Source organism: Palaemon carinicauda, chromosome 30 (genome assembly GCF_036898095.1).
Source record: "Palaemon carinicauda isolate YSFRI2023 chromosome 30, ASM3689809v2, whole genome shotgun sequence".
NCBI classification, from domain to species: domain Eukaryota; kingdom Metazoa; phylum Arthropoda; class Malacostraca; order Decapoda; family Palaemonidae; genus Palaemon; species Palaemon carinicauda.
In genome coordinates this window covers 23,582,393-23,603,381 of record NC_090754.1, presented here as the reverse complement: position 1 = coordinate 23,603,381, position 20,989 = coordinate 23,582,393, and the positions used below count along the sequence as shown (strand labels likewise).

At 39.1% G+C, this 20,989-nt stretch overlaps 1 protein-coding gene across 3 annotated transcripts in view; it reads right to left on the bottom strand.

Annotated features, from left to right (window-relative positions):
- Nucleotides 1-1,265: 1,265 nt before the first annotated feature.
- LOC137622926 (focadhesin) overlaps nucleotides 1,266-20,989 on the bottom strand; it is a 252,821-nt gene continuing 233,097 nt past the window's right edge. For all 3 annotated transcript variants that reach the window (XM_068353496.1, XM_068353495.1, XM_068353497.1), the window contains one exon: nucleotides 1,266-3,364. In XM_068353496.1, the coding sequence (XP_068209597.1) occupies nucleotides 1,402-3,364 (1,963 nt within the window). In that variant the 3' untranslated portion in view covers nucleotides 1,266-1,401. The remainder of the gene's footprint in view (nucleotides 3,365-20,989) is intronic.

The window sequence follows — 20,989 nt, the reverse complement described above, 5'->3', positions numbered from 1 at the left end:
GTACAAAATCATTAGGGAAACCTAGGCTACTAACATCATGCTTCCCGAGTTTTGTTTTCCCTACAGATGCATAATTGATGTGACACCTAGAGCACACATTGCGTTTTCTTCCTCCTGACAAACTAATCAAACTGCATACATTGCACTCTTGCTACCCAACCAAATTTCTGTATATCTATACATATCTGTAGTTCAATTTTCTAATTCTTATACACAAAAATTACTATTTTTTTTCATTTATTCATAGATCTGTAATATACTGAGGAAGTGATAGGTGAACCATGATATGACCATAGATTACTGTATTACTGTACTACCTCTCTTTCATGTCTTACTTAACTTATTTTTCTCTCTTCTACTCCTATACTTGTATGAGGACATCTGTACCTCATTCAAGATTCTTAACTGAATAAAAATTAATAGCCATTGTACAAACCTTACTGCTGCAAACAGCATGTGGTGTACAGATCACAGGGATCTATAGGTAACCGTGTAGATGGACATGAATCACTAGCTCTAAACTTTTAAAGACCTTGATGACATACATGCAGTTATATAAAGAACTAGAATATCAACCAACCACCTGGAATAAATTGAGAGAGGAAAAATTCAAATAACTCAAAGGGCTAACAAAACACATATAAATACAAAAGCCAACTTGAACAATATGAGGAGCTGATCAAGTCAGATAGACCAATGGGGAGACCCAGGCTACTGTGTTAGAGGGGCAAGTTGTTATTGTTATTTTTTCTTTAACTGAATAGTTGAAGCTACATGAACTAATAGAATTATGAATATCAGGTAAGATTATCTGGAATAATTAATACTAATAGTTATTAATGACTGGAAACTGTAGAGAATGCCAAGGATAAAGTCAGGGAAATTCTAAGAGATATTGAAAGTGGTACAGACACTATAAAGTGTGTATTTGTTTGGAGTGGTTTCTCTCTCTTTTTTTTTTTAGTCTGGAATACAAAAACTGTCAGGGGACATTTTAAAACATGAATTTAAGCATACGTCTGATGGTGTTGCAGTGGAAGAAAAATTACTTCAAATGATTAGTTGTTCCTTACATATTACAGTTTGGAAAAAATTACAACAAAACTTTATTACACGAAGGAAAATAAAACACCAAACACCCTACTGGTTCTATTGAAACTGGTAAAAGTTAATAATACACCATTCACATCAATTTTAAACAATTCAAATTACCATTATCATTTGATAAGCTTTCATCACTCAGGTTATATAAAAAAACATTCAAATGCAATTGGAGGATATATTTATTGTGAATAAGATACAGTATATTCATTTAAGTGCACATTACACTACTATAACAACAAATTCCAAGTCAAAAGCATAAGGATGAGACTAGAAACTGATGAATGTTTTCATCAGTGTTTAAATTAGTATAGAAATGACTTTATTCCACATAGCCTGTGTAAGATTGGGGTTCAAAGTTGCCAAAAGAAGTGTAGGAGAGCCTAAATGATAACGAGAAGACACAGAATTATGCAATAACGAATGACAAGACACCAACCAGTTCAAAATCTGATTAAGTGTCTTTGTCCAAGCAGGCTGTCCAGACAATGTCACAAGAGAAGGAAGCAGTAATCTATCTCGTAAAGTGGGTTTTTCGGTAAGGACCTCCATGGCATTAGTTGCCCAAAGTCCAGACCAAACAACAATTGCCATTATTAAGAGGTCAAAATAGAATAAAATTTTCTGTTGTTGTTCATGAGCAGCAACAAGGTTGTCTCCAGGATTTTTCTTCAAATGATCCCGTAATCTTCCAAGTAACTGCAACAACCATGTGGTGCTTTCTTTAACCTGACATCGAATAACAAGAGTGCTGGACATAACACGTAGCAAATGTGAGCGATCTCCTGGTAAGGCTGCAGCAGAATCCACCAAGTCATTGAGCCATGGTAGAGCCATTTCTGCAGAATCTTGCTCTGCAACATGACAGCGAAGGACAGCTGCTCTGTATAAGCGTTCATCAGTTATTTCCCACCAAAGAGAGGGGGATGTTAATCTTTCTATATGTTTTTGAGGCAAGTCTGCAACACATGATTTATATGCTGTATACAGAATTTTATTTTCTGGATCTATGTGTTCATTTAATCCCTCTATTGCATTGCTAATCACATTCCTGTTTGTGTCAAAGATAAAATCTGCAGTGAGATTAGGCTTCAAAGCCTCAAGCAAAGCTTTCATGTGATAAGTGTCAGACACACGTTGTGTGAATATATATGCAATAAAAGGCTGCAAAACTGTTGGAGGCAAACCTCTTCCAAGATGTTCCATTAAACCAAACAAGACTATCTCATCTTCTCTTGTTAAACCATTTGCAGGAGATGGTATAAGCCACTGACTAATTAGGGCTACAGCTGAGGGAGATTTATTACATTGTTGAGCAGATATTCTGAAGATGTTATGTCGTATTTTTGTAGTCCAGTCGTAATGGCAAGTTGCTTGAGCAGTGGTAAGAACCTTCCCAAGTAATATCCAGTCCAAAGCTGGATATGGCCGTGGAAGACTTTGGCCAAGGGCTTCTAATACTAACACACCACACTGGAGAAGCCTTGTTTTTTCCTCTGAAATGTCACAACCATCCATTGCTGAAGGTAATTCAAGTAAAAAGTTTATCAACCCCTTTAATATAGAAGAATCTTTGAAGAAACTATAAGAAGGTGGTTCTGGCTGACCGCCACTACCCTTAATACCTCTTCGTTTAGCTTCTTGAAGAGCAGTCATGTAAATACCTTTTGGAAGACCTGCAACTTCCCGAGACACTAAGGATTTTATAAAGCACTCTATGAATTTGAGGTGAGAATCAGGGCAGCCTTTCATTAATTTAATCCAACCCAAAGAAGGAACATACTTCAGTACATCTTCAGGTTTACGAACTGCTTCAATAGGTGTTGTTGCCATACTAGGAGGTAACTGATGTCCTTCCTTGGCATATTTTGGAAGCATTTTTAGAGCGAAATTTTCATAATTGAATTTTTCTAAAGCTTTGAAAGCTGCTTCAACTACTATAAGAGAACGACGGTTGGTGGCCCAGTTCCAAAGAATAATAAGGGTATCTTCAGTGAATTTTTCATATTCAGTGCTGGCAACATGAAGATCTGGCACAAGACTTAAGAGTTGACAAAGCTTAGCTGTAACTTCAGGTCGTTTATCCCGCACCAGCTTTGGTGCAATCACACGCCAAGTTGTGCGTAGGTCTATAATCTTATTTGAACATAGTTCATAAATGCCATCCAAAGCTATTAATGTCTGTGCAACTTCATTATCACCTTTGCATTCATTTAGAAATCCAGAAAGCAAAGGCAGGAGTTCTTCACCATGTTGTGAGGGTCTGAAAAAGAGCAACGAAAAAAGAATGATCATAAATGTACTATTGTTGTAATAAAGCTATAAAAACTTATAATAAAAAATCAATACCATATCATTACTTACCTGAAATTAATTTGTTATTAGTTCTCTGAATTAACTCCTTGACAAAAATTTAAAACAAATGTTTCCATTACCATAGACTCTATTAGCGTCAGCTGACGTCGGTGCTGTCAAACTCAATTGTTAGCTTGGCTTCACTAAGGACCTCCTCCAACTGGGATGAGTCATGAGCTCATTCATTGTTCATATGAAATTTAAATAACAACTCAAAACCACTACAGTATAAAAGTGGAGGCAAGTGATCAATGAATTTCAAGCAAGTATTAATATCCAGTACAAGTGACTAATTTGGTTATGAAGATCATAATACTCACCGGGAATTTTTTTTTGGTAAACTTCATTGAACCAGATGAAGGGATGGTGGTAATCATTAAAACAAAACCAAATTATAAACAATATAACAGAATTCACTGCAACATATATAGAATAATGTCTTGGTAATCAAAAGACCTTTCCCTGCCATCTCATGACACTACTGTGGAATGTGACAGTTTCTTTGGAACTCACAACTGAACTAGCCAAAGACACAAGAGAAGACAACTGCCGTACACCAGCACATACTGCCATAATTACCTCTTCCAAAGACAAATATTCAACTATTGTATTAACCTCCCTCATACTAAGCAACAATTGATTTTGTTTATAAAAATGAGAATGCAAAAATAAAACCTATTAAACCACAGTCCATCCTTAATATTAGCAGGGAAAAGAAAACCTTTGTGAAGCTTAGCTATGACAGAAAAGACAAAAGCTATAGTATTCACAGTTATGCAACACCATATAAAGGAAAGCATTTACAGTTACATAGCAGAAAATACACAACAATGCCTGTGCAGTATCGACAAAAGGCATTACATCAGTACAGTACTGTATCATACAAGGGCTTGATATCTCCCATATATATCCCTACTGTATTAGTTTTATCAACCAATAGTTTAGGACTAGCATTGCATTGATGTTGGATAATAATGATAGCTTGAAAAACTCTGCAGATGAGACTTCCTTCTTCTTTGTCTTTAACATTTATCCTGTCTCACCTCTTGATTCTGTATATTCATCTCAACGTCCCCATTCCTGTCACTTCTACTTTTCATCCACAGCTTGGCCCTGTAAGCCATTGGTGTTCAAACTACACCTTTATATAACTTTCCTTTAACCTTCCCACTGACTATCTTGTTGCACAAGATTCTTGATGACCTTCGATTCATTCAAGCACACTGTATGCTGTAGTTATTTCTGAATCTGTATCTTCCTTTGTTATATTTCATCCTAGGTGTTTAAAGGATTTAACACTCTTGATGTTATCTGAGCCCAATTTCACAGTACCATTTTGTTTTTCTTCTTCCATTCACAGATATTCTGTCTTTGGCTTGCTTATCTTCAGGTCTCAAACTCCAAGGGCCTGTCTCTACTTTTTTTAGGCATCAGCTAAAATCCTTCTCTGGTCAAATCTACTAAAAGGTCAAAGATGTAGGGGCCAAGGGTCAATCTCTGCTATAGCCCAATCCTCACATCAATACTCTTCTGTAGTTCCAACAGAACTTTTTGGTACTTGTGCGATTGATTCTGCATGAATATCCTGTACCACTAAACATACTTCCTAGAAACACCCTTCTCTTTTATAAGTCTTCCTATTTATTGCCATGTCATATTATTTTTCTTAATATTTCTCCAATGTCTTTGTACAAAATTTACATCTACAGTCCATTTCCCTGGCATGAACCCAAATTGCTTTTCACTCATTTTGGTCTTTCTCCTTGTTCTATGCTATATTTTTGTCATAATCTTCATTGTGTTGGATATCAGTATTATCTTTAGGTAATAAGAACAATCTTGTATTTGTATATTATCCTTTCCTCTTTATATATTGGGATCAGTAGGCTCTTCCTTCACATGTTCAGTGAATGATCTTACACATGACCCCCCAATAATGTACATGAATTCTTTGTTTCTCAAACAATAACACACTTTGACTCGTATACTATCAAGGCCTACTGTCTTTCTTCTTTTAGTTTTATCAAGTGCATTTTTACTTTTCTCAGTTGATACCCATAATTAATCTTAAGGGATATGGTGGCCTACTGGAAAAGTCCTTACCTGGTGATCTGCCGGACTGGAGTTTGAGTCCTGCTCAAGCTTGATAGTTTCTTGTAGTCTGTAACCTAACCATCCTGGTGAGCTAAGGATGGGGGTTTGGGAGAGCCTATAGGTCTACCTGCTGAGTCAGCAGCAGCCATTGCCTAGCCCTCTCTGGTCCTGGCTTGGGTGGAGAGGGGGCTTAAGTGCTGATCATATAAACCCAGTCTCTAGGGCACTGTCACTGTCCCTTGTCCTTCATAAGCAGCTTTTAAACTTGTGGATTGGCACAATATGTTATTCTTAAAGGGTTCTCTTCATTCAAAAAACTTTTCAAGATATTCCTTTCATCTTACTCTTATACTTTCCCTCTTTGACAAAACTCTTCCATCCTCATCCTTGATATGTGTCAGATCCTTGGTAGTTTTATTTGAGGAAATTAATTCTTCTATATACGTGAATTTTCAAGACGTTGTGTAATAATAACTTTTGCATATTTTCCATTGATGTACATTAACTCTTAAATAATTTTGAATGCTCTCCTATATTCTCTTTTACATAGCTATGAATCTTGTAAATACCCAATAATATTACATTCAAGAAATTTGTGCGACTCCCCGCGAATAATATAACTTGCAAGTGTTAAACATTCTGGTTTTATAACAAATAGCAAAAAAATGTGCATAACCTAAAATACCACTTAAGATCTAGAAAAATTACGATACACTACAGCAAAGTCCTTCAAATAAAATCTTGCCTAAAAGAAATACCAAAATGATATAGACACTATTTAAAAATTGAAAACATTTCATTTCCAGTAGTTATGGCTACAGAGTTTTGGCATTTACCAAAGTCATATAGTGTATTGATGTGAAATGTACAGACATTTCAAAATAAAAATGCAAAATATTTTACAACGCCCAAACACCTTTGTGAATCCTTTCTAAGAAGTAGCAAGGAAAAGGACCAAGATAAGAGATCATGTAGATGCTGGCTGAATAATTCATTAAAGGGTTCAAGCATACATGCCACGATGGCTCTGGGTGGATGATTGGATCAATAATATGACAGATTTTTCTGGATTAAAGAATGGACATGAAATGGGAGCGGCCATCATATTTGTTTCTGAAAAAAAGAAGAGCTGCTCTCTATTTTTAAGGGCAAAATCATACAAAGTACTAGTCAATTCAAGTTACATTTGAGAAGGCTAGATCCAAACATATGACATACATTAGAATGGAGAAAATCTCAGAATGATCATCAATCTTCTCCGATAGTAAATGATTAATAACACATTATCAGCAAAAGAAAGGATACCACAAAATATTACCCAGACAACCTCCTAATTCCATAGGATTATTGATAAACCATGTGACTTTTTCCAGAATTAATAAAAGATCTAAAGTGATCTAATATTGTTGTCAACAATGCCTCCTCTTCTGGTGAAAGCAACAAGAAGGTTTAGGTTGTTTGACATTTAGCTAATCTATGGGACCTAGCGGGAGAAGATTAGACATGAATAAAGATTTTCTGAACACTATTTCTTAATAGAGATTCTCATTTACTCTTTACACTGAAATTTGGGGACGAAAAATTGAGGAAGCACAACTATTTGAGAAGATACGCCCGAATGTTCAGCCACCTGTTTTGTCTTAACCCTATTCTCTTGATACAGCTGATTATGACTCTTCATCAACATAAGGTCATTAGCAGCTATTTTTTAATGTCACAAAATGTGTTAAAACCAGGTTACAGGCCTCACATGGGTTCTAACCCATGTGAGGCCTGTAACCTGGTTTTAACACATTTTGAGACATTCAAAAATAGCTGCTAATGACCTTATGCACCAAGATTAACAGATTTCAATCACAAAATACAGCATCCATCATATTAAACTAATCACAGCTGTTAGTCACCAAACACATATCCATCATAGCAATCAAGTGTAATGGGGTCATGATAAAAAAAAAATGTGTAAGTCATTATACACATGCCTGCAAAAAGAAAGCTTTTACATATACCTAGGATAAACCAAAGTAAAATAACATATGAAAACAAACAACTAAATACTAGGCAAAAAGGGTAAATCTAATCCAAACATCAGCGTAATTTTAAAATAAAATTTAAGAAAGAACTGATGAGTCATCCCAGTTGGAGGAGGAGCTAGTGGAGTCATGGTCCAGTAGGGCTTGCAGATGATAATGGCTGTTCTAAAAAAGATGATTCATCATACGAGTAAGAGAATTTTTTTTCTTCTAAATTTTTGTCAAGGAGCTAATGTTTAGAAATCTAAAAACAAATATATTTTGGGAAGGTTAATTTAAAAGCAACCTTTTCTCAACATTAAATGTATTTCTGTATCAAGACAAAATAAAATACTGGAAAAAATTGTCATGAAAGATAATTCTGGAATAACAAATAACTTATAATAAAGTTCAAATCTACTGAGCAAATGAGTATAACTTGCTGCATGACTCAGTCAAAATATGAGACTAAGGATAAAAGTGACATCTCAAAGTTTAAACCTCATAATGAAAGAATGCAGAGGTGAAGTCACTCACAGTAAACATGGAATATTCTTTTAGTATTAAGTTGTATAACACTAAAGATTGACCTTGAACTAGTGAATACTCTGTTCCCAAGTTTAACTCAAATCTCTCTCTATACTAAAATACCTTGCTGAGGATAAGTGCCACTGTCGCATAAGCATTACCTAAGGTCTTTGCAGCATACCTTCAGCCATAGCTACACCCACCTATTAACCTTCTAATACTTTACCTTTGTTTTGCTTCTCTTCTTCCATCTGGCTGTCCAACCAGTTTTGGCATTTACATTATTTAGTAGTTGCCAAGTTTTCCCCCAAGTTAGACCTCAACATTCAATGATTACCCAAACTTAATTTTTTCCAATAATAAAGAAAATCTATATCTTATAAAATTAAAGTGGATACTTTATATACATTTAGATATAGAATGTTTAAAATCCTGCTCATCAGCCTATTTACAGATGGCATTGACAGACTTCTGTAAATATATACAGGGTGATTTGGTATCAAAGCCAGTGCAATATTTTGACAAACCATCAACAAAAGAGAGCTCTTCACATCAGATGAAACATCTTAAACAATGCAATTTGTAGCTTTGGCAAAACATATAACGCTGAGGATATTTCCATTTGGAATTCTCTCCTCAATAAATGTCTGACATCAATTAATTTAATCACATTACCATACCATTTCTTGACATTGGCATTTTTAGAGAAGCCTTGTTGAATATGGTTTGATAATCTAAGCAACAAATCTCAAGATGACAATTTTTAAAAATTTAAACTCCCTTGGAGAATTTGATCAATTAAATTCCAAATACCTGTAATGCAAAAGAGAGAGAGAGAGAGAGAGAGAGAGAGAGAGAGAGAGAGAGAGAGAGAGAGAGAGAGAGAGAGAGAGAGAGAGAGAGAGAGAGAGAAACTGTACTAACTAAAACAAATGGCCTGTAGCTTGTACATTCAAATGCATGTTCATTGGTTTTCTTAGCTGAAACTATAAAGGCAATTTTCCAGATTTTGGGTATAATGCCCTTTTTCCATATCAATATCCTTTTTATAAAAATAAGCCAATTTACTTTCCTTTCCATAAACACATGCCCTTAGTAAAAGAATAGAACATTTTAACGGTGAGCAGTATGGAGCCCAGAACTGACATGTCAGAGTCTCTGTTCTTTTCTTCAGTTTTGAAGTAAAAATTATCCCTATTCTCACAATACCATGAGGCAATGGGAGGTGGGTGGGCATGTATATGAACATCAGGCAAGCATAAAATTAAGAAATTTCATGATTAAAATTCTGTTTATTTCTATGAAACCTCCCCTGATAATCTTGCTGACTCCCACACTTTGCTGGAAGTGGAATCCAAGTGAATGAAAGTTAGAATAATTTTAAGTAAAATAATTATATCCCATGGTTAAGATTTACTAACCTGGTCTATTTTACTTCAAACAAATCCTCTTCAAATACGGTTTGAAAACTGGGCCTCCTTATTTTTTACTAAAGCCATTTAAAATACTGGACTGTACATTGTCTCTAAATTATATTTTTCTATCTAAATAATACTTTTCATAAAACCTCATATACTTGCAGCTAAGATAGTTACAAATTATTTAAACTTGAAATTAATTAGACCAGGGCCCTGCAACCACAATTGTGTCTAGAGCCCTGTAATCCTCATAACCAAACCAGGGTTCTTCAATACTGCTAATCAATTTGGTATGCCATTAAGGTGCTGCTAAAAACACTTTCCAAAGAAAGATTTCTACAAAATTAAAGGAAGTAGCTGCACCACTATCATGATGTACCTTCACTCACAAGTGTTTTTATTAAATTTAGACCTAATTCTTTGAGTTCTGTGACCAAAATTTAAACTAGGAATGGCATCACATTTTTTGTCAAAAGGACAGTTAGGGACCCTAACCCCACAAAACAAATTAGGGACACTACCTCTAATACCTGAAGTTTTGTCCAAGTAATACTGAATGGCTCTTGCTGAACAAAAAAAAAAACTGTTTCATACTGAAGTGCTTTCATCTCTTTTCACAGTAGTAATGTGAAAATATTAAGGCAAACTCTTAACCTAAAATTCTTTTTGGCTCTGAAGGAAGACAAAAGGGACATAATCATCGTTTGTTCCCCAAAGCTTATTTTGACAGACAGCGCTTGTAGTTCACTCATGCGTTTAGCTGCAGCTAATGCCAACAAGAAAAGTGATAAGCTACAAGATCTTCCAGAGCAGAATTTTCAAACGATTCAAAATGCAACCTTTTAATACAGCAAAAACATATCCAAATTCCAGAAAATTTACCTTATTACTGTATGGCTTTCAATACTAAATGATCTAAAAACATAAGGCATAATACCTAAGATGGACAAATCTAATCATAGATGCTTGAGCACAGAATTAAGCATCGATCTATATCCCTTAATAGCTGAAATTAACTTTTTTTTTTTTATAAAAAAAGGAACCATATTAACATTGCACTGTCTTTAATATAGTTTATTGGCAGACTGTCTTTTAGTATCTATCATAGTCTTCTACAAGGTATTAAAACTCCTTTGTTTCTGAGGATACAGTGGATAGTCTCCATGTGATCAGATGTAGCACAGATGGGTTTGGATGAATCATCTTTGAGATTAATCCTTTGAGCAAATTGGCTTTGTACGGCAATATTCTAGTACACTCTGACAACAGGGGCCACAAATCTGTGAACCAATCACTCAGTGGCCAGAAAGGAGCTAATAGCATCTTCCTTCTGTTCACAGAGATCTTGAATTTGTTTAACATCTACCAAATCAAGGAAAACTGCGGGAATGATAAGAAGTAAAGAGCGATTATTTCACGAGATACATAATAAAATAGCAAGACTATCATCTAAGCATATAATGATAAGCAGAGGTTTGGAGCCACTTAGTTATTATTATTATTATTACTAGGTAAGCTAAAACCCTAGTAGGAAATGCAAGATGCTATAAGCCCAAGGGCTCCAACATGGAAAAATAGCTCAGTGAGGAAAGGAAACAGGGGAATAAACACTACAAGAGAAGTGATGAACAATTAAAATAAAATATCTTAAGAAGAGTAATATCAAAATAAATCTTCCATATATAAATTATAAAAACATAAAAAAAAAGAGGAAGGGAAATAAGATAGAATAGTGTGCCAGTGTATCCTCAAGGTAGAGAACTCTACCCCTAGATATTGGAAGACCATGGTAAAGAGGCTCTGGCACTACCTAAGACTAGAAGAACAACGGTTTACTGGAGTGTCCTTCTCCTAGAAGAGTAGCTTATCATAGCTAAAGTCTCTTCTACCCTTACCAAGAAGAAAGTAACCACTGAAAAATTACAGTGCAGTAGTTAACCCCTAAAACAAAGATGAATTGTTTGATAATCTCAGTGATATCAGGTGTATGAGGACACAGGAGAATGTGAAAAAAATGAACCATAACCAGAGAGAGGGATTCAATATAGTATTGTCTGGCCAGTCAAAGGACCCAATAACTATTTAGCTGTAGTATCTTAACGAGATATAAGAATCAAGGCTATTATCTTGTCTTTAAGCCTTGCATATTCTAGGTGTCAAAAAAATTGGCTAGAAATGTAGGAGAACAATATTTTCACGTTGAAGAGCAACATAATACAAAATTCTATTCTCTGAGAGAAAATCTTGGATCTGGGAGATATGTATCCCCAGACTTTCCTGAATGGGGCATCAGAACAAACTAGTTACCACTTGAGGAGATAGTTTCCTGTTTGAAACGGTACGTTAGGCCTGAAATATTACACTGAACCGAGAACTGAACTGCAAAGGATAGTACTGTAATTTAATAACTTTAATAACACTTCCAAAATTATTACCCCCTAACAGCAAATAGTAAATCAGGTTGTGAACCATGAATATAAAGTTTTTCCTTTATTAGTCACAATGATGGGCTGAAATGAGGGCATTGTATTGACATCTATAACAACATTAGGTAACAGATTACTGTAGTCTGATATCCATCAAAACATCTTTGAGGCATCAAAGACTTAGAGATTAAACAAAACTAGAATTAGTATTCATTTTCCCTAATAGTGATAACGATTTAACAACATTTATCCACAGTGAAAAGGAGGAATTGAGAGGTGTATACTTAGTCTCAGTGACAGTTGTTGCTAAATCAGAACTTACCTTAAATGCCAGTGGTAAGGTAGATTTTCTATAAGATTGTATTCTACAGTTTACTCTTAAACCAACTGTTTACAACAGGCATGTTAGTGCCGTGCATATGATGAGGTTCAGGGACAAAAGGCATAGTCTTTGTAATGGCTCTCCCAGAGCAATTGTGATGGATTATTTTTGTATTAAAATTTTTATCATTTCAACTATATTTCTTCACTGAATATAAATAACACAATAAACTTGAACATCTCCTTCATAGTAAGGCTCACAAGGGTAATCTAGGCAGGAGCGTAGTGTTTATCCATTTAAAGTAAACCTGTGATGAGCTAATGGTAGAGCTTGCAAATGAACAAAAACGCACTGTCGCCCAAAACATGATGCAATCATCTAGCTTTAGCTGATACATCACCAATAACAATAAAAATCAATGTTGCTTAAGAGCACATACTTTAAAGAGAGGAGGGATATAAGGATCCAGACTACCTACTCGGTCTTCTACCTTGCAATATAGATGTCGAAAAGAGTGACTAAGGAGGCGGAACTACAAGGGTTTAGCAGCAAAAGGATCTAAAGTAATTAAGACGTTAGAGACCCTATGAGAGGAACTTGATTCCGTTAGATTCAGTGTACATTAGGAAACCTTACTGAGGGAACACTGAAAATGACCAATAGACCGGACTATGAAAGTCAGGTTAATATAAGACCTAGCAAGCAAGTCAGACTTACTGTCTAAGATTTTGTTTGCTTTTGAGAATAACAAAGGATGTTAAATAAGTTGAGATCTTTTAAGGCTTATCATTAACAAAACTTAGCTGGTAAGTATTGGCATGTCAAATCATTAGCACCTCCACAATAAACAACTATTTTCTTCCCCTTGAACTAATAATTTTTTTCTCTCCTCTGCTGTTAAGAGAATCGAACATCAATCATTCTGTTTACGAAGTAATAGCTTACTACCAAGCAGTGTAGATTCTTCAATTCAATAAAATCTATAACTAGACATATTTCCCTGAGAGTAACAGTGAGACATCATACTCTTCACAATGATTATCTAAAACACAGACCTTTCTCTGTGCAGCAAAGAAGACAATTAAAATGCAATACAGTATACACTTATCACAATCTGGAAGAGGATACATCATGATAGTACCGGAGTGACTCTGACACAGTTTTATCTAAGGTCAGATAATTTCCAATCAGATTCAAAACTTGACGTCTCATACATTTCTCTTTATGACTACTACAAATCATCCCAATTATAGAATCTGAGAATCTGCAAAGGAAAGTGATTCAAGAACACTCCATATTTGATTACCAATAACAACACACTTCTTTAGTCCATCAACTTTCAAAACTTGAATTTACAGATATTTGTTTATGAGGTGTAATGATGGGGTCAAGACTGGAAAGCAAATTGAAATCCAAGACAAGATTAGGCAACTGATGAGTCTTATACAAGTCAGTACATCTCTGAGTTATAGAAGGCTTAAGGCATAAACGGGTTGCTATACTTGTTTTTTAATCTGAGACAACAATTTATCAATTCTATCCACCACAAAGTTGAAGATCTGAATGGAAATAAGCAGTCTTGGAAGTAGCTATTACCACAGATTTGGAAGAATAAGCAGCTTCCGAACTTACCTCCATCAACTTATTAAGGTATTTCTCAGCAATAAGGTTACTTAAGGTTTGAAATGACACTAATTCTTCCCTTTCAAGGTCTGTCTGTGTTTTCTTCCTCTTTATATTCCTGTATCCTAGGTTGAACCGAGGGAAAGTCAGGCGATTTCCTGGTTTGTTTACAAATGGATATGGGGGCTGCTATGTATACACATAGAGGACCCATTTTGGCAGTAGATGTACATTACTAGCACCTACATTTACTGCACTAGAGTTAACATCTGAGACATGATGCAAACACTTAACTTTAGTCGAAACTTCGCACACCTGATCAAGAGTTAGGGGAATCATGATAAGCCATGCCATCCACATATGCGATATGAGATTCTTAAAGAGCACTTACTTTACCGAATGGAGGGATGTCAGGAACCCAACTAATAACTTGGTTTTCTACCTCCCAATGCAAGGGTTTAGCAGCAGAAGGGTCTATAAGTAATTGACGAACCCTTACGGAAAAAACACTACGTATTAACAATAAACTCAACTTGGGAAGTAAGGTTAGGTTTGGCAACCAGGTGGTTAGAATCAGGATTACTGCTTTTAAGAGAGGATTTACTGGAATTCTGAATTTTAACAGAAGATAGTGATAAATAAGCTTTGAAACTCATCTCTCCTGAAAATTGGCTGGTCATGTGAATTATCTAAAAGGGAAGGCATGTCATTATCATCATCATGTTTGTTATTATCAAATAGTTTAGACTTTCCTGGATTTTTCCCATTTAGAGCTTTGAAGTTTCAACATGATTGGCAACCATTGAAACATACTTTTCCTTGAGAGGGACTATGGGGTAAGCCCACCATTCACAACAGTTATCTAAATCAAAGTATTGCCCTTGTTACGATACTTATGATCTCCAAGAAACCATTCCCTTGAACACCATACAGTAATTAGTAACAAATTCAGGGGAAGATATCCTGATGCACAGTAATAGCTAATTAATTTGGAGAATGTCTGAACTAAACCATGACAACAGAGAAACTGAAGAAAAGGACAAAGAGAGACTCATGTTAGTTATGAGCTCCTTTCCCCTTACTGCTAAACTATTCCAGTCCTTTACTATGGGTGTGTGTTTATTGAAAGGAAAGGAAAGGAAATAAGAAAATTTCAAATTAATTCAACTTTTAGGGGTAAATGGCAATTAAAATGAGCTTTGAAAGAAGCAATATGAACCTCAGGGGAGGTTAATCGATATAAAAATCTAAGCTTCAATGTGTGAGATAAAAGATATAAATTTTCTGTCCAGGTAACAGCTTGACTGAATTTGCTCTAATCTGCCTCTTCAACCTTTCCTTTAAGAGATTCAGCTCAGGTGCTTTTAACATGTTTCAAATTAACTTGGAAGGGAGTCAAAATGGAGTTTTTATGATAAAACAAAGTTTTATGAATACTTACCTGGCAGTTATATATACATAGCTAATTATCTCTATTTCGGCAGAATTTTTCTAAACTAGGCACCGCAAGGCGGTTGGGTGGTAACACCCGTTAAAGGGTGGTAGGAGAAATCATTCCCATTTTCTGTTCTTCAGTTCATCTATGCCCGACCTGTCTCCTGAGGGGAGGTGGGTGGGCCTTCGAATGTATATATAACTGCCAGGTAAGTATTCATAAAACTGTTTTATCATAAAAACTCCATTTTTATGAATAGAACTTACCTGGCAGTTATATATACATAGCTGATTAACACACTTGGAGGAGGGTGATAGACAGTAAACATCGTTGGGGAAACAACCAAAAAAGCTGTAGGATAAATAAACACCTTGATTCCTTACCTGCTAAGGTAGCTGACTTCAAAGGTTCCTGCCTCTTGAGTCGCTTTCCCTTAGGAGTGTCAGCCAGGATGTGACCTGCAGTGCTGAAAACACTCAATCGAGTCTGTCAACGGGATGAGACCAACAATCTGACTAGACTTCAGGACTACCTATTGCCCAAAATAAAAAACCGCAACTTTACCAAACCAACCACCTAACATTTGCAAAGTAGATAAAAATTATCTAACTAGACTGAGGTGACTGTACACAAGTCGAAGTCCTCAGACAACCAATAAAAAATACACCAACCTATGCACAAGTAAACAAAACTAAGGTTGAGGGGAGGTAGTAACTCCTTTGCCTAATACAGAAGCCGTAGCTACGTATGGTCCCAAGGTATAACATTTCTCATAATCCACCCTCACCTCTCTGAGGTAATGAGAGGCGAACACAGAGTTGCTCCTCCAGAATGTCGCATCCATAATTTGACGGAGCGACATGTTCTTGCGGTAAGCAAGCGAGGTCGCAATGGCCCTCACTTCGTGAGCTTGCACTTTTAAACGTCCGAAGTGTTCCTCCTCACACAAGAGATGCGCTTCTCTTATCACTTCCCTCAGGAAAAAAGGACAAAGCGTTCTTGGAAAGGGGCTTTTGAGGATCTTTCACAGAACACCACAGGGAGCTAGAAGAGCCTCTCACAATTTCGTGCGAGACAAGTAGGTCTTGAGGGCTCGTACTGGACAGAGCAGCCTCTCTTGCTCTTGACCCACTAGGTTGGTCAAGTTAGGAACCTCAAAGGTCCTCGGCCAGGGCTTAGAAGGGTTCTCGTTCTTAGCGAGAAAGTCTAATCTCAAGGCACAAACTGCCCCATTCAGATTGAAGCCTACCTGTTTTTCAATTGCATGGACTTCACTAACTCTTTTAGCTGTTGCTAAGGCCAAAAGAAAGAGGGTCTTCTTGGTAACCTCCCTAAGGGGAGCCTGTGAGATGGGCTCAAATCTCTTGGTGCACAGAAATTTAAGAACCACATCAAGGTTCCAAGAAGGGGGCTTTAACTGGGTCTGCTTGGTCGTCTCAAAAGACTTCAAGAGGTCATGTAAGTCCTTATCGCGAGACAAGTCCAAGCCTCTATGCCGACAGACGGAAGAGAGCATACTTTTGTACCCCTTGATAGTGGACACAGCTAGCTTAGCGTCCTGCCTGAGGTACAACAAGAAATCCGCAATCTGGCTCACAGAGGTAGTGGATGAGGAAATCTTGTGCTTTCTACACCAAGCCCTAAAAGTCTCCCACTTGGACTGGTAGACCCTCTGCGAAGAGACCCTCCTCGCTCTGGCGATAGCTTTCGCAGCTTGCGCTGAAAAGCCTCTCGATCTGACGAGCTTCTCGATAGTCTGAAGGCAGTCAGATTGAGAGCGAGGGGGTTTTGATGATATCTCTCGAAGTGGGGTTGTCTGAGCAGATTTGGACTTGCAGGGAGGCTTCTTGGAAAGTCCATCAACAAGTCCACCACCTCCGTGAACCATTCCCTCATCGGCCAGAACGGAGCTATCAGGATCATCCGTCCCGAATCGAGGAGGGCGAATTTCCTGACTACCAGATTGATGATCTTGAACGGGGGAAAAGCATAAGTGTCCATCCCCGTCCAATCCATCAAAAAGGCGTCTACTGCTATTGCCTCCCTGTCCGGAACTAGGGAGCAATAGATGGGGATCCTCTTGGATAAGTTGGAGGCGAAAAGATCGATGAGGGGTCTCCCCCACAACCTCCAGAGACTCTGACAGACCTGTTGGTTGAGGGTCCATTCTGTGGGAAGGACCTGCCCTTTCCTGCTGAGCATGTCCGCCCTCACATTCTTCTGTCCCTGAACAAACCTCGTCAGCAGGTTTATCCTGTTCTCCTTCGCCCAAAGAAGGAGCTCTCTTGCTGTCTCGAACAGAGACAGAGAGTGAGTCCCTCCTTGCTTCCTGATGTAAGCAAGAGCTGTGGTGTTGTCTGAGTTGACCTCCACAATCTTCCCAGACACCAAGTCCTTGAAGGCCTTTAGCCCCAGAAAAATGGCTATCAGCTCCTTGTTGTTGATGTGCCATCCCAGCTGAATTCCTTCCCAATAGCCTGAGACCTCCTTGCTTCCTAGTGTTGCCCCCCAGCCTGACTCTGATGCGTCTGAAAACAACACTAGGTCTGGGTTCTTCTTGTGTAAGGAGATCCCTTCCCCTAACAAGGTTGGGTCCAGCCACCACTTCAGAAGAGTCTTGACTTCTATTGGAATGGGGAAGGAAAAGGAGTCTTCCTGCATCTTTCTGTTCCACGTCTTCGAAAGAAAGAGCTGAAGAGGCCTTAGGTGGAGTCTCCCCAGAGAGACAAACTGTTCGAGGGAGGATAGAGTCCCCAGCAAACTCATCCACTCCTTCGCTGTGCATCTCTTCTTGTCCAGGAAAGTTCTGACTTTTACGAGACACTTGGTCTGTCTTTCCTGAGAGGGAGAAGCCCGAAAAAGAACTGAATTCAGAACTATCCCCAAATAGAGAATAGTCTGATTCGGTCTGATCTGAGACTTCTCCCTGTTGATGACCAGGCCTAGATCTTGAGCCATCATAAAAGTCTTCCGTAAATCTTCCAGACATTTCTCCCTCGATCGTGACCGAATCAGCCAATCGTCCAGATAGAAGGATATCCTTATCCTGATGCAGCCAACCTGACACATTCGCCATTACCCTGGTGAAGACTTGAGGAGCCGTGCTGAGACCGAAGCAAAGAGCTCTGAATTGGAAGCACTTACCCTGCATTACAAATCTCAGGTACTTCCTCGAAGTCGGATGGATGGGGACATGGAAATATGCGTCCTGCAAGTCGAGGGACACCATCCAGTCCCCTGGACGTACTGACGCCAGCACCGACTGAGTCGTCTCCATGGAGAACTTTGTCTTCTCCACAAATACGTTGAGAGCGCTGACATCCAGGACGGGTCTCCATCCGCCCGAGTTCTTGGGGACCAGAAACAGGCGATTGTAAAAGCCTGGGGAGGATAGATCCCGAACCGGTTCTATCGCCCCCTTGTCTAGCATTTGGTCGACAAGGTCTACTAGGGCCTTCTGTTTCCCCGGATCTGAGTACCGGGCTACTAAGGCCAGCGGAGCATCTGCGAGAGGAGGTTTTTTCAGAAAGGGGATCTTGTATCCTTCCTTGATGACTGAGAGGGACCAGGTGTCCGCCCCTCTCCTCTTCCAAGACTGCCAAAAACCTGACAGTCTTGCGCCTACTGTCTGGAGGAGACGAACTTCATTTTCTGGAGCGAGGTCTGAAAGAACCCCTGGTAGATCTTGGTCCTGATTCTTGCCTTCTCCCTCTAAAATCTGGTCTTGAAGTAGTCCTGCCCCGAAAGGGCTGCTGGAATCTCCTTTCCTCCCGTTTCAAAGAAGAAGGAGGGGCTGCCAAGGGCTTACGAGCAGAACGAGATAAAAGCTCATGGGTGGCTTTTTGGGCCAGAGAAAGCGTAATGTCATTAACCAGGGACTCGGGAAAAAGATGTTGAGAGAGGGGGTCGTAAAGAAGCTCAGACTTTTGTGCATTGGTAACAGACCTAGAAGCAAAAGAGCAAAGCAGAGCTCTCTTCTTTAGGACCCCAGCTGAGAACAGAGCAGCCAACTCATTCGCCCCATCTCTGAGGGCCTTATCCATACAGGACATAATACTGGTAAGGTCCCTAGATCCTTCCATCTGTTCAGTTTTCCTTGCGAGAGTCCCAAGCGACCAGTCTAGGAAACTAAAAACCTCAAAGGCTCTAAAAATACCTTTGACGAGATGATCCAGCTCCGACATCGACCACATGACCTTGGCTGAGTTGAGAGCATGCCTTCTAGCAGAGTCCACTAAACCAGAGAAGTCACCCTTGGAGGAGGAAGGCACTCCCAGACCCAAAGGTTCTCCAGTTGCATACCACATACCCGCTCTTGAAGCAAGACGAGCTGGTGGAAACGAGAAGGAAGTCTTAACTGTTTGTCTCCGCTCCATCATCCAGTCATCAATCTTCGTGAGAGCCTTCTTTGCGGAGATAGACAGCTTCATCTTGATGAAGGCCGACTGTTTCTTGGCCTTCTTTCTGTTAAATTGGGACTGAGGAGATTGAGGGGCAGCAGGTTGGAATTCCTCTCCAAAAAGTTCAAGAAGGGAGCGAGAGAGAACTTTGTAATCTCCCACAGCGTCGGCAGGATTATCATCGTCATCAGAAACATCCTCGAGGTCCTGATCCACATCTGCAATATCCTTCGAAAGAGAAGAAGGATCCTTAGAACCCGACAAGGGCAAATCAAAAGCATCATCCTGCAAAAGACGGGTTGCATCCTGGAGTCCCGCGCTAGAAGGATCCTTGGGACGAGAGGCAGTATCGTCCCGAAGAGGCAGGGTGGTATCGCCATGGGACCGAGAACGAGAGGCAGAGTCGTTCTGACGTCGAGAGCGAGAGGCGGTATCGTCGTGGCGGCAAGAATGAGAGGCGGTATCGTCGTGGCGTCGTGAACGAGAGGCGGTATCGTCGTGGCGTCGAGAACTAGGGTCGGTATCGTCGTGGCGTCGTGAACGAGAGGAGGTATCGTCGTGGCGAAGCGAACGAGAGGAGGTATCGTCGTGGCGAAGCGAACGAGAGGAGGTATTGTGCTGGTAACGTGAACGGGAGGCGATATCGTCTTGGCATCGAGAACGAGAAGCAGCATCGTTCGATAAGGTATCGTCCCGGTATCGAGAACGAGAAAACGTATCGCCCTGGTATCGCGAAGAAGTATCGCCTGGCGAAAGCACACATTCCTCATCCTGGCGTAGAGAGGGAGAAGTTTTCTTTAAAGAAGAACTCCGTTCTCTCTTAGAAGCAGACTTCTTAATCGGTAACGAGTCGTCTTTACGTCTGTCAGACTGGGCGTGAGGGCGGCTAAAGGCTTGCACTAAAGTCAAAAGTTGTTCCTGCATGACAGACATAAAGGATTTAGCAACATCAGCTGGGTCTTGCGGCCCCGAAGGGGGGGGCTGACGAATAACACTCGTAGAAGGGGGAGGATCTTCGGCAGTAGGCTTCGCCCTTTTCACAGGCACGGAGTCGAAATCATCCTCCGACGGACAAGGTTCATAACAGCTAGAACCGGGAGAGAAAGAACGAGACCGTTCGTCGCGGTTCCATCTCCTCTTAGTAGGTCTTGAAGCTTCAAACTTCCATTTACGTCTGGACGAATTCGGAGAAGAAAACAACACATCCGACACGTCTTTCCCGTGACGGTCAAGAGCAGCCTGGGAATCGACAACAGGACTGTCTGAGGCGACGCC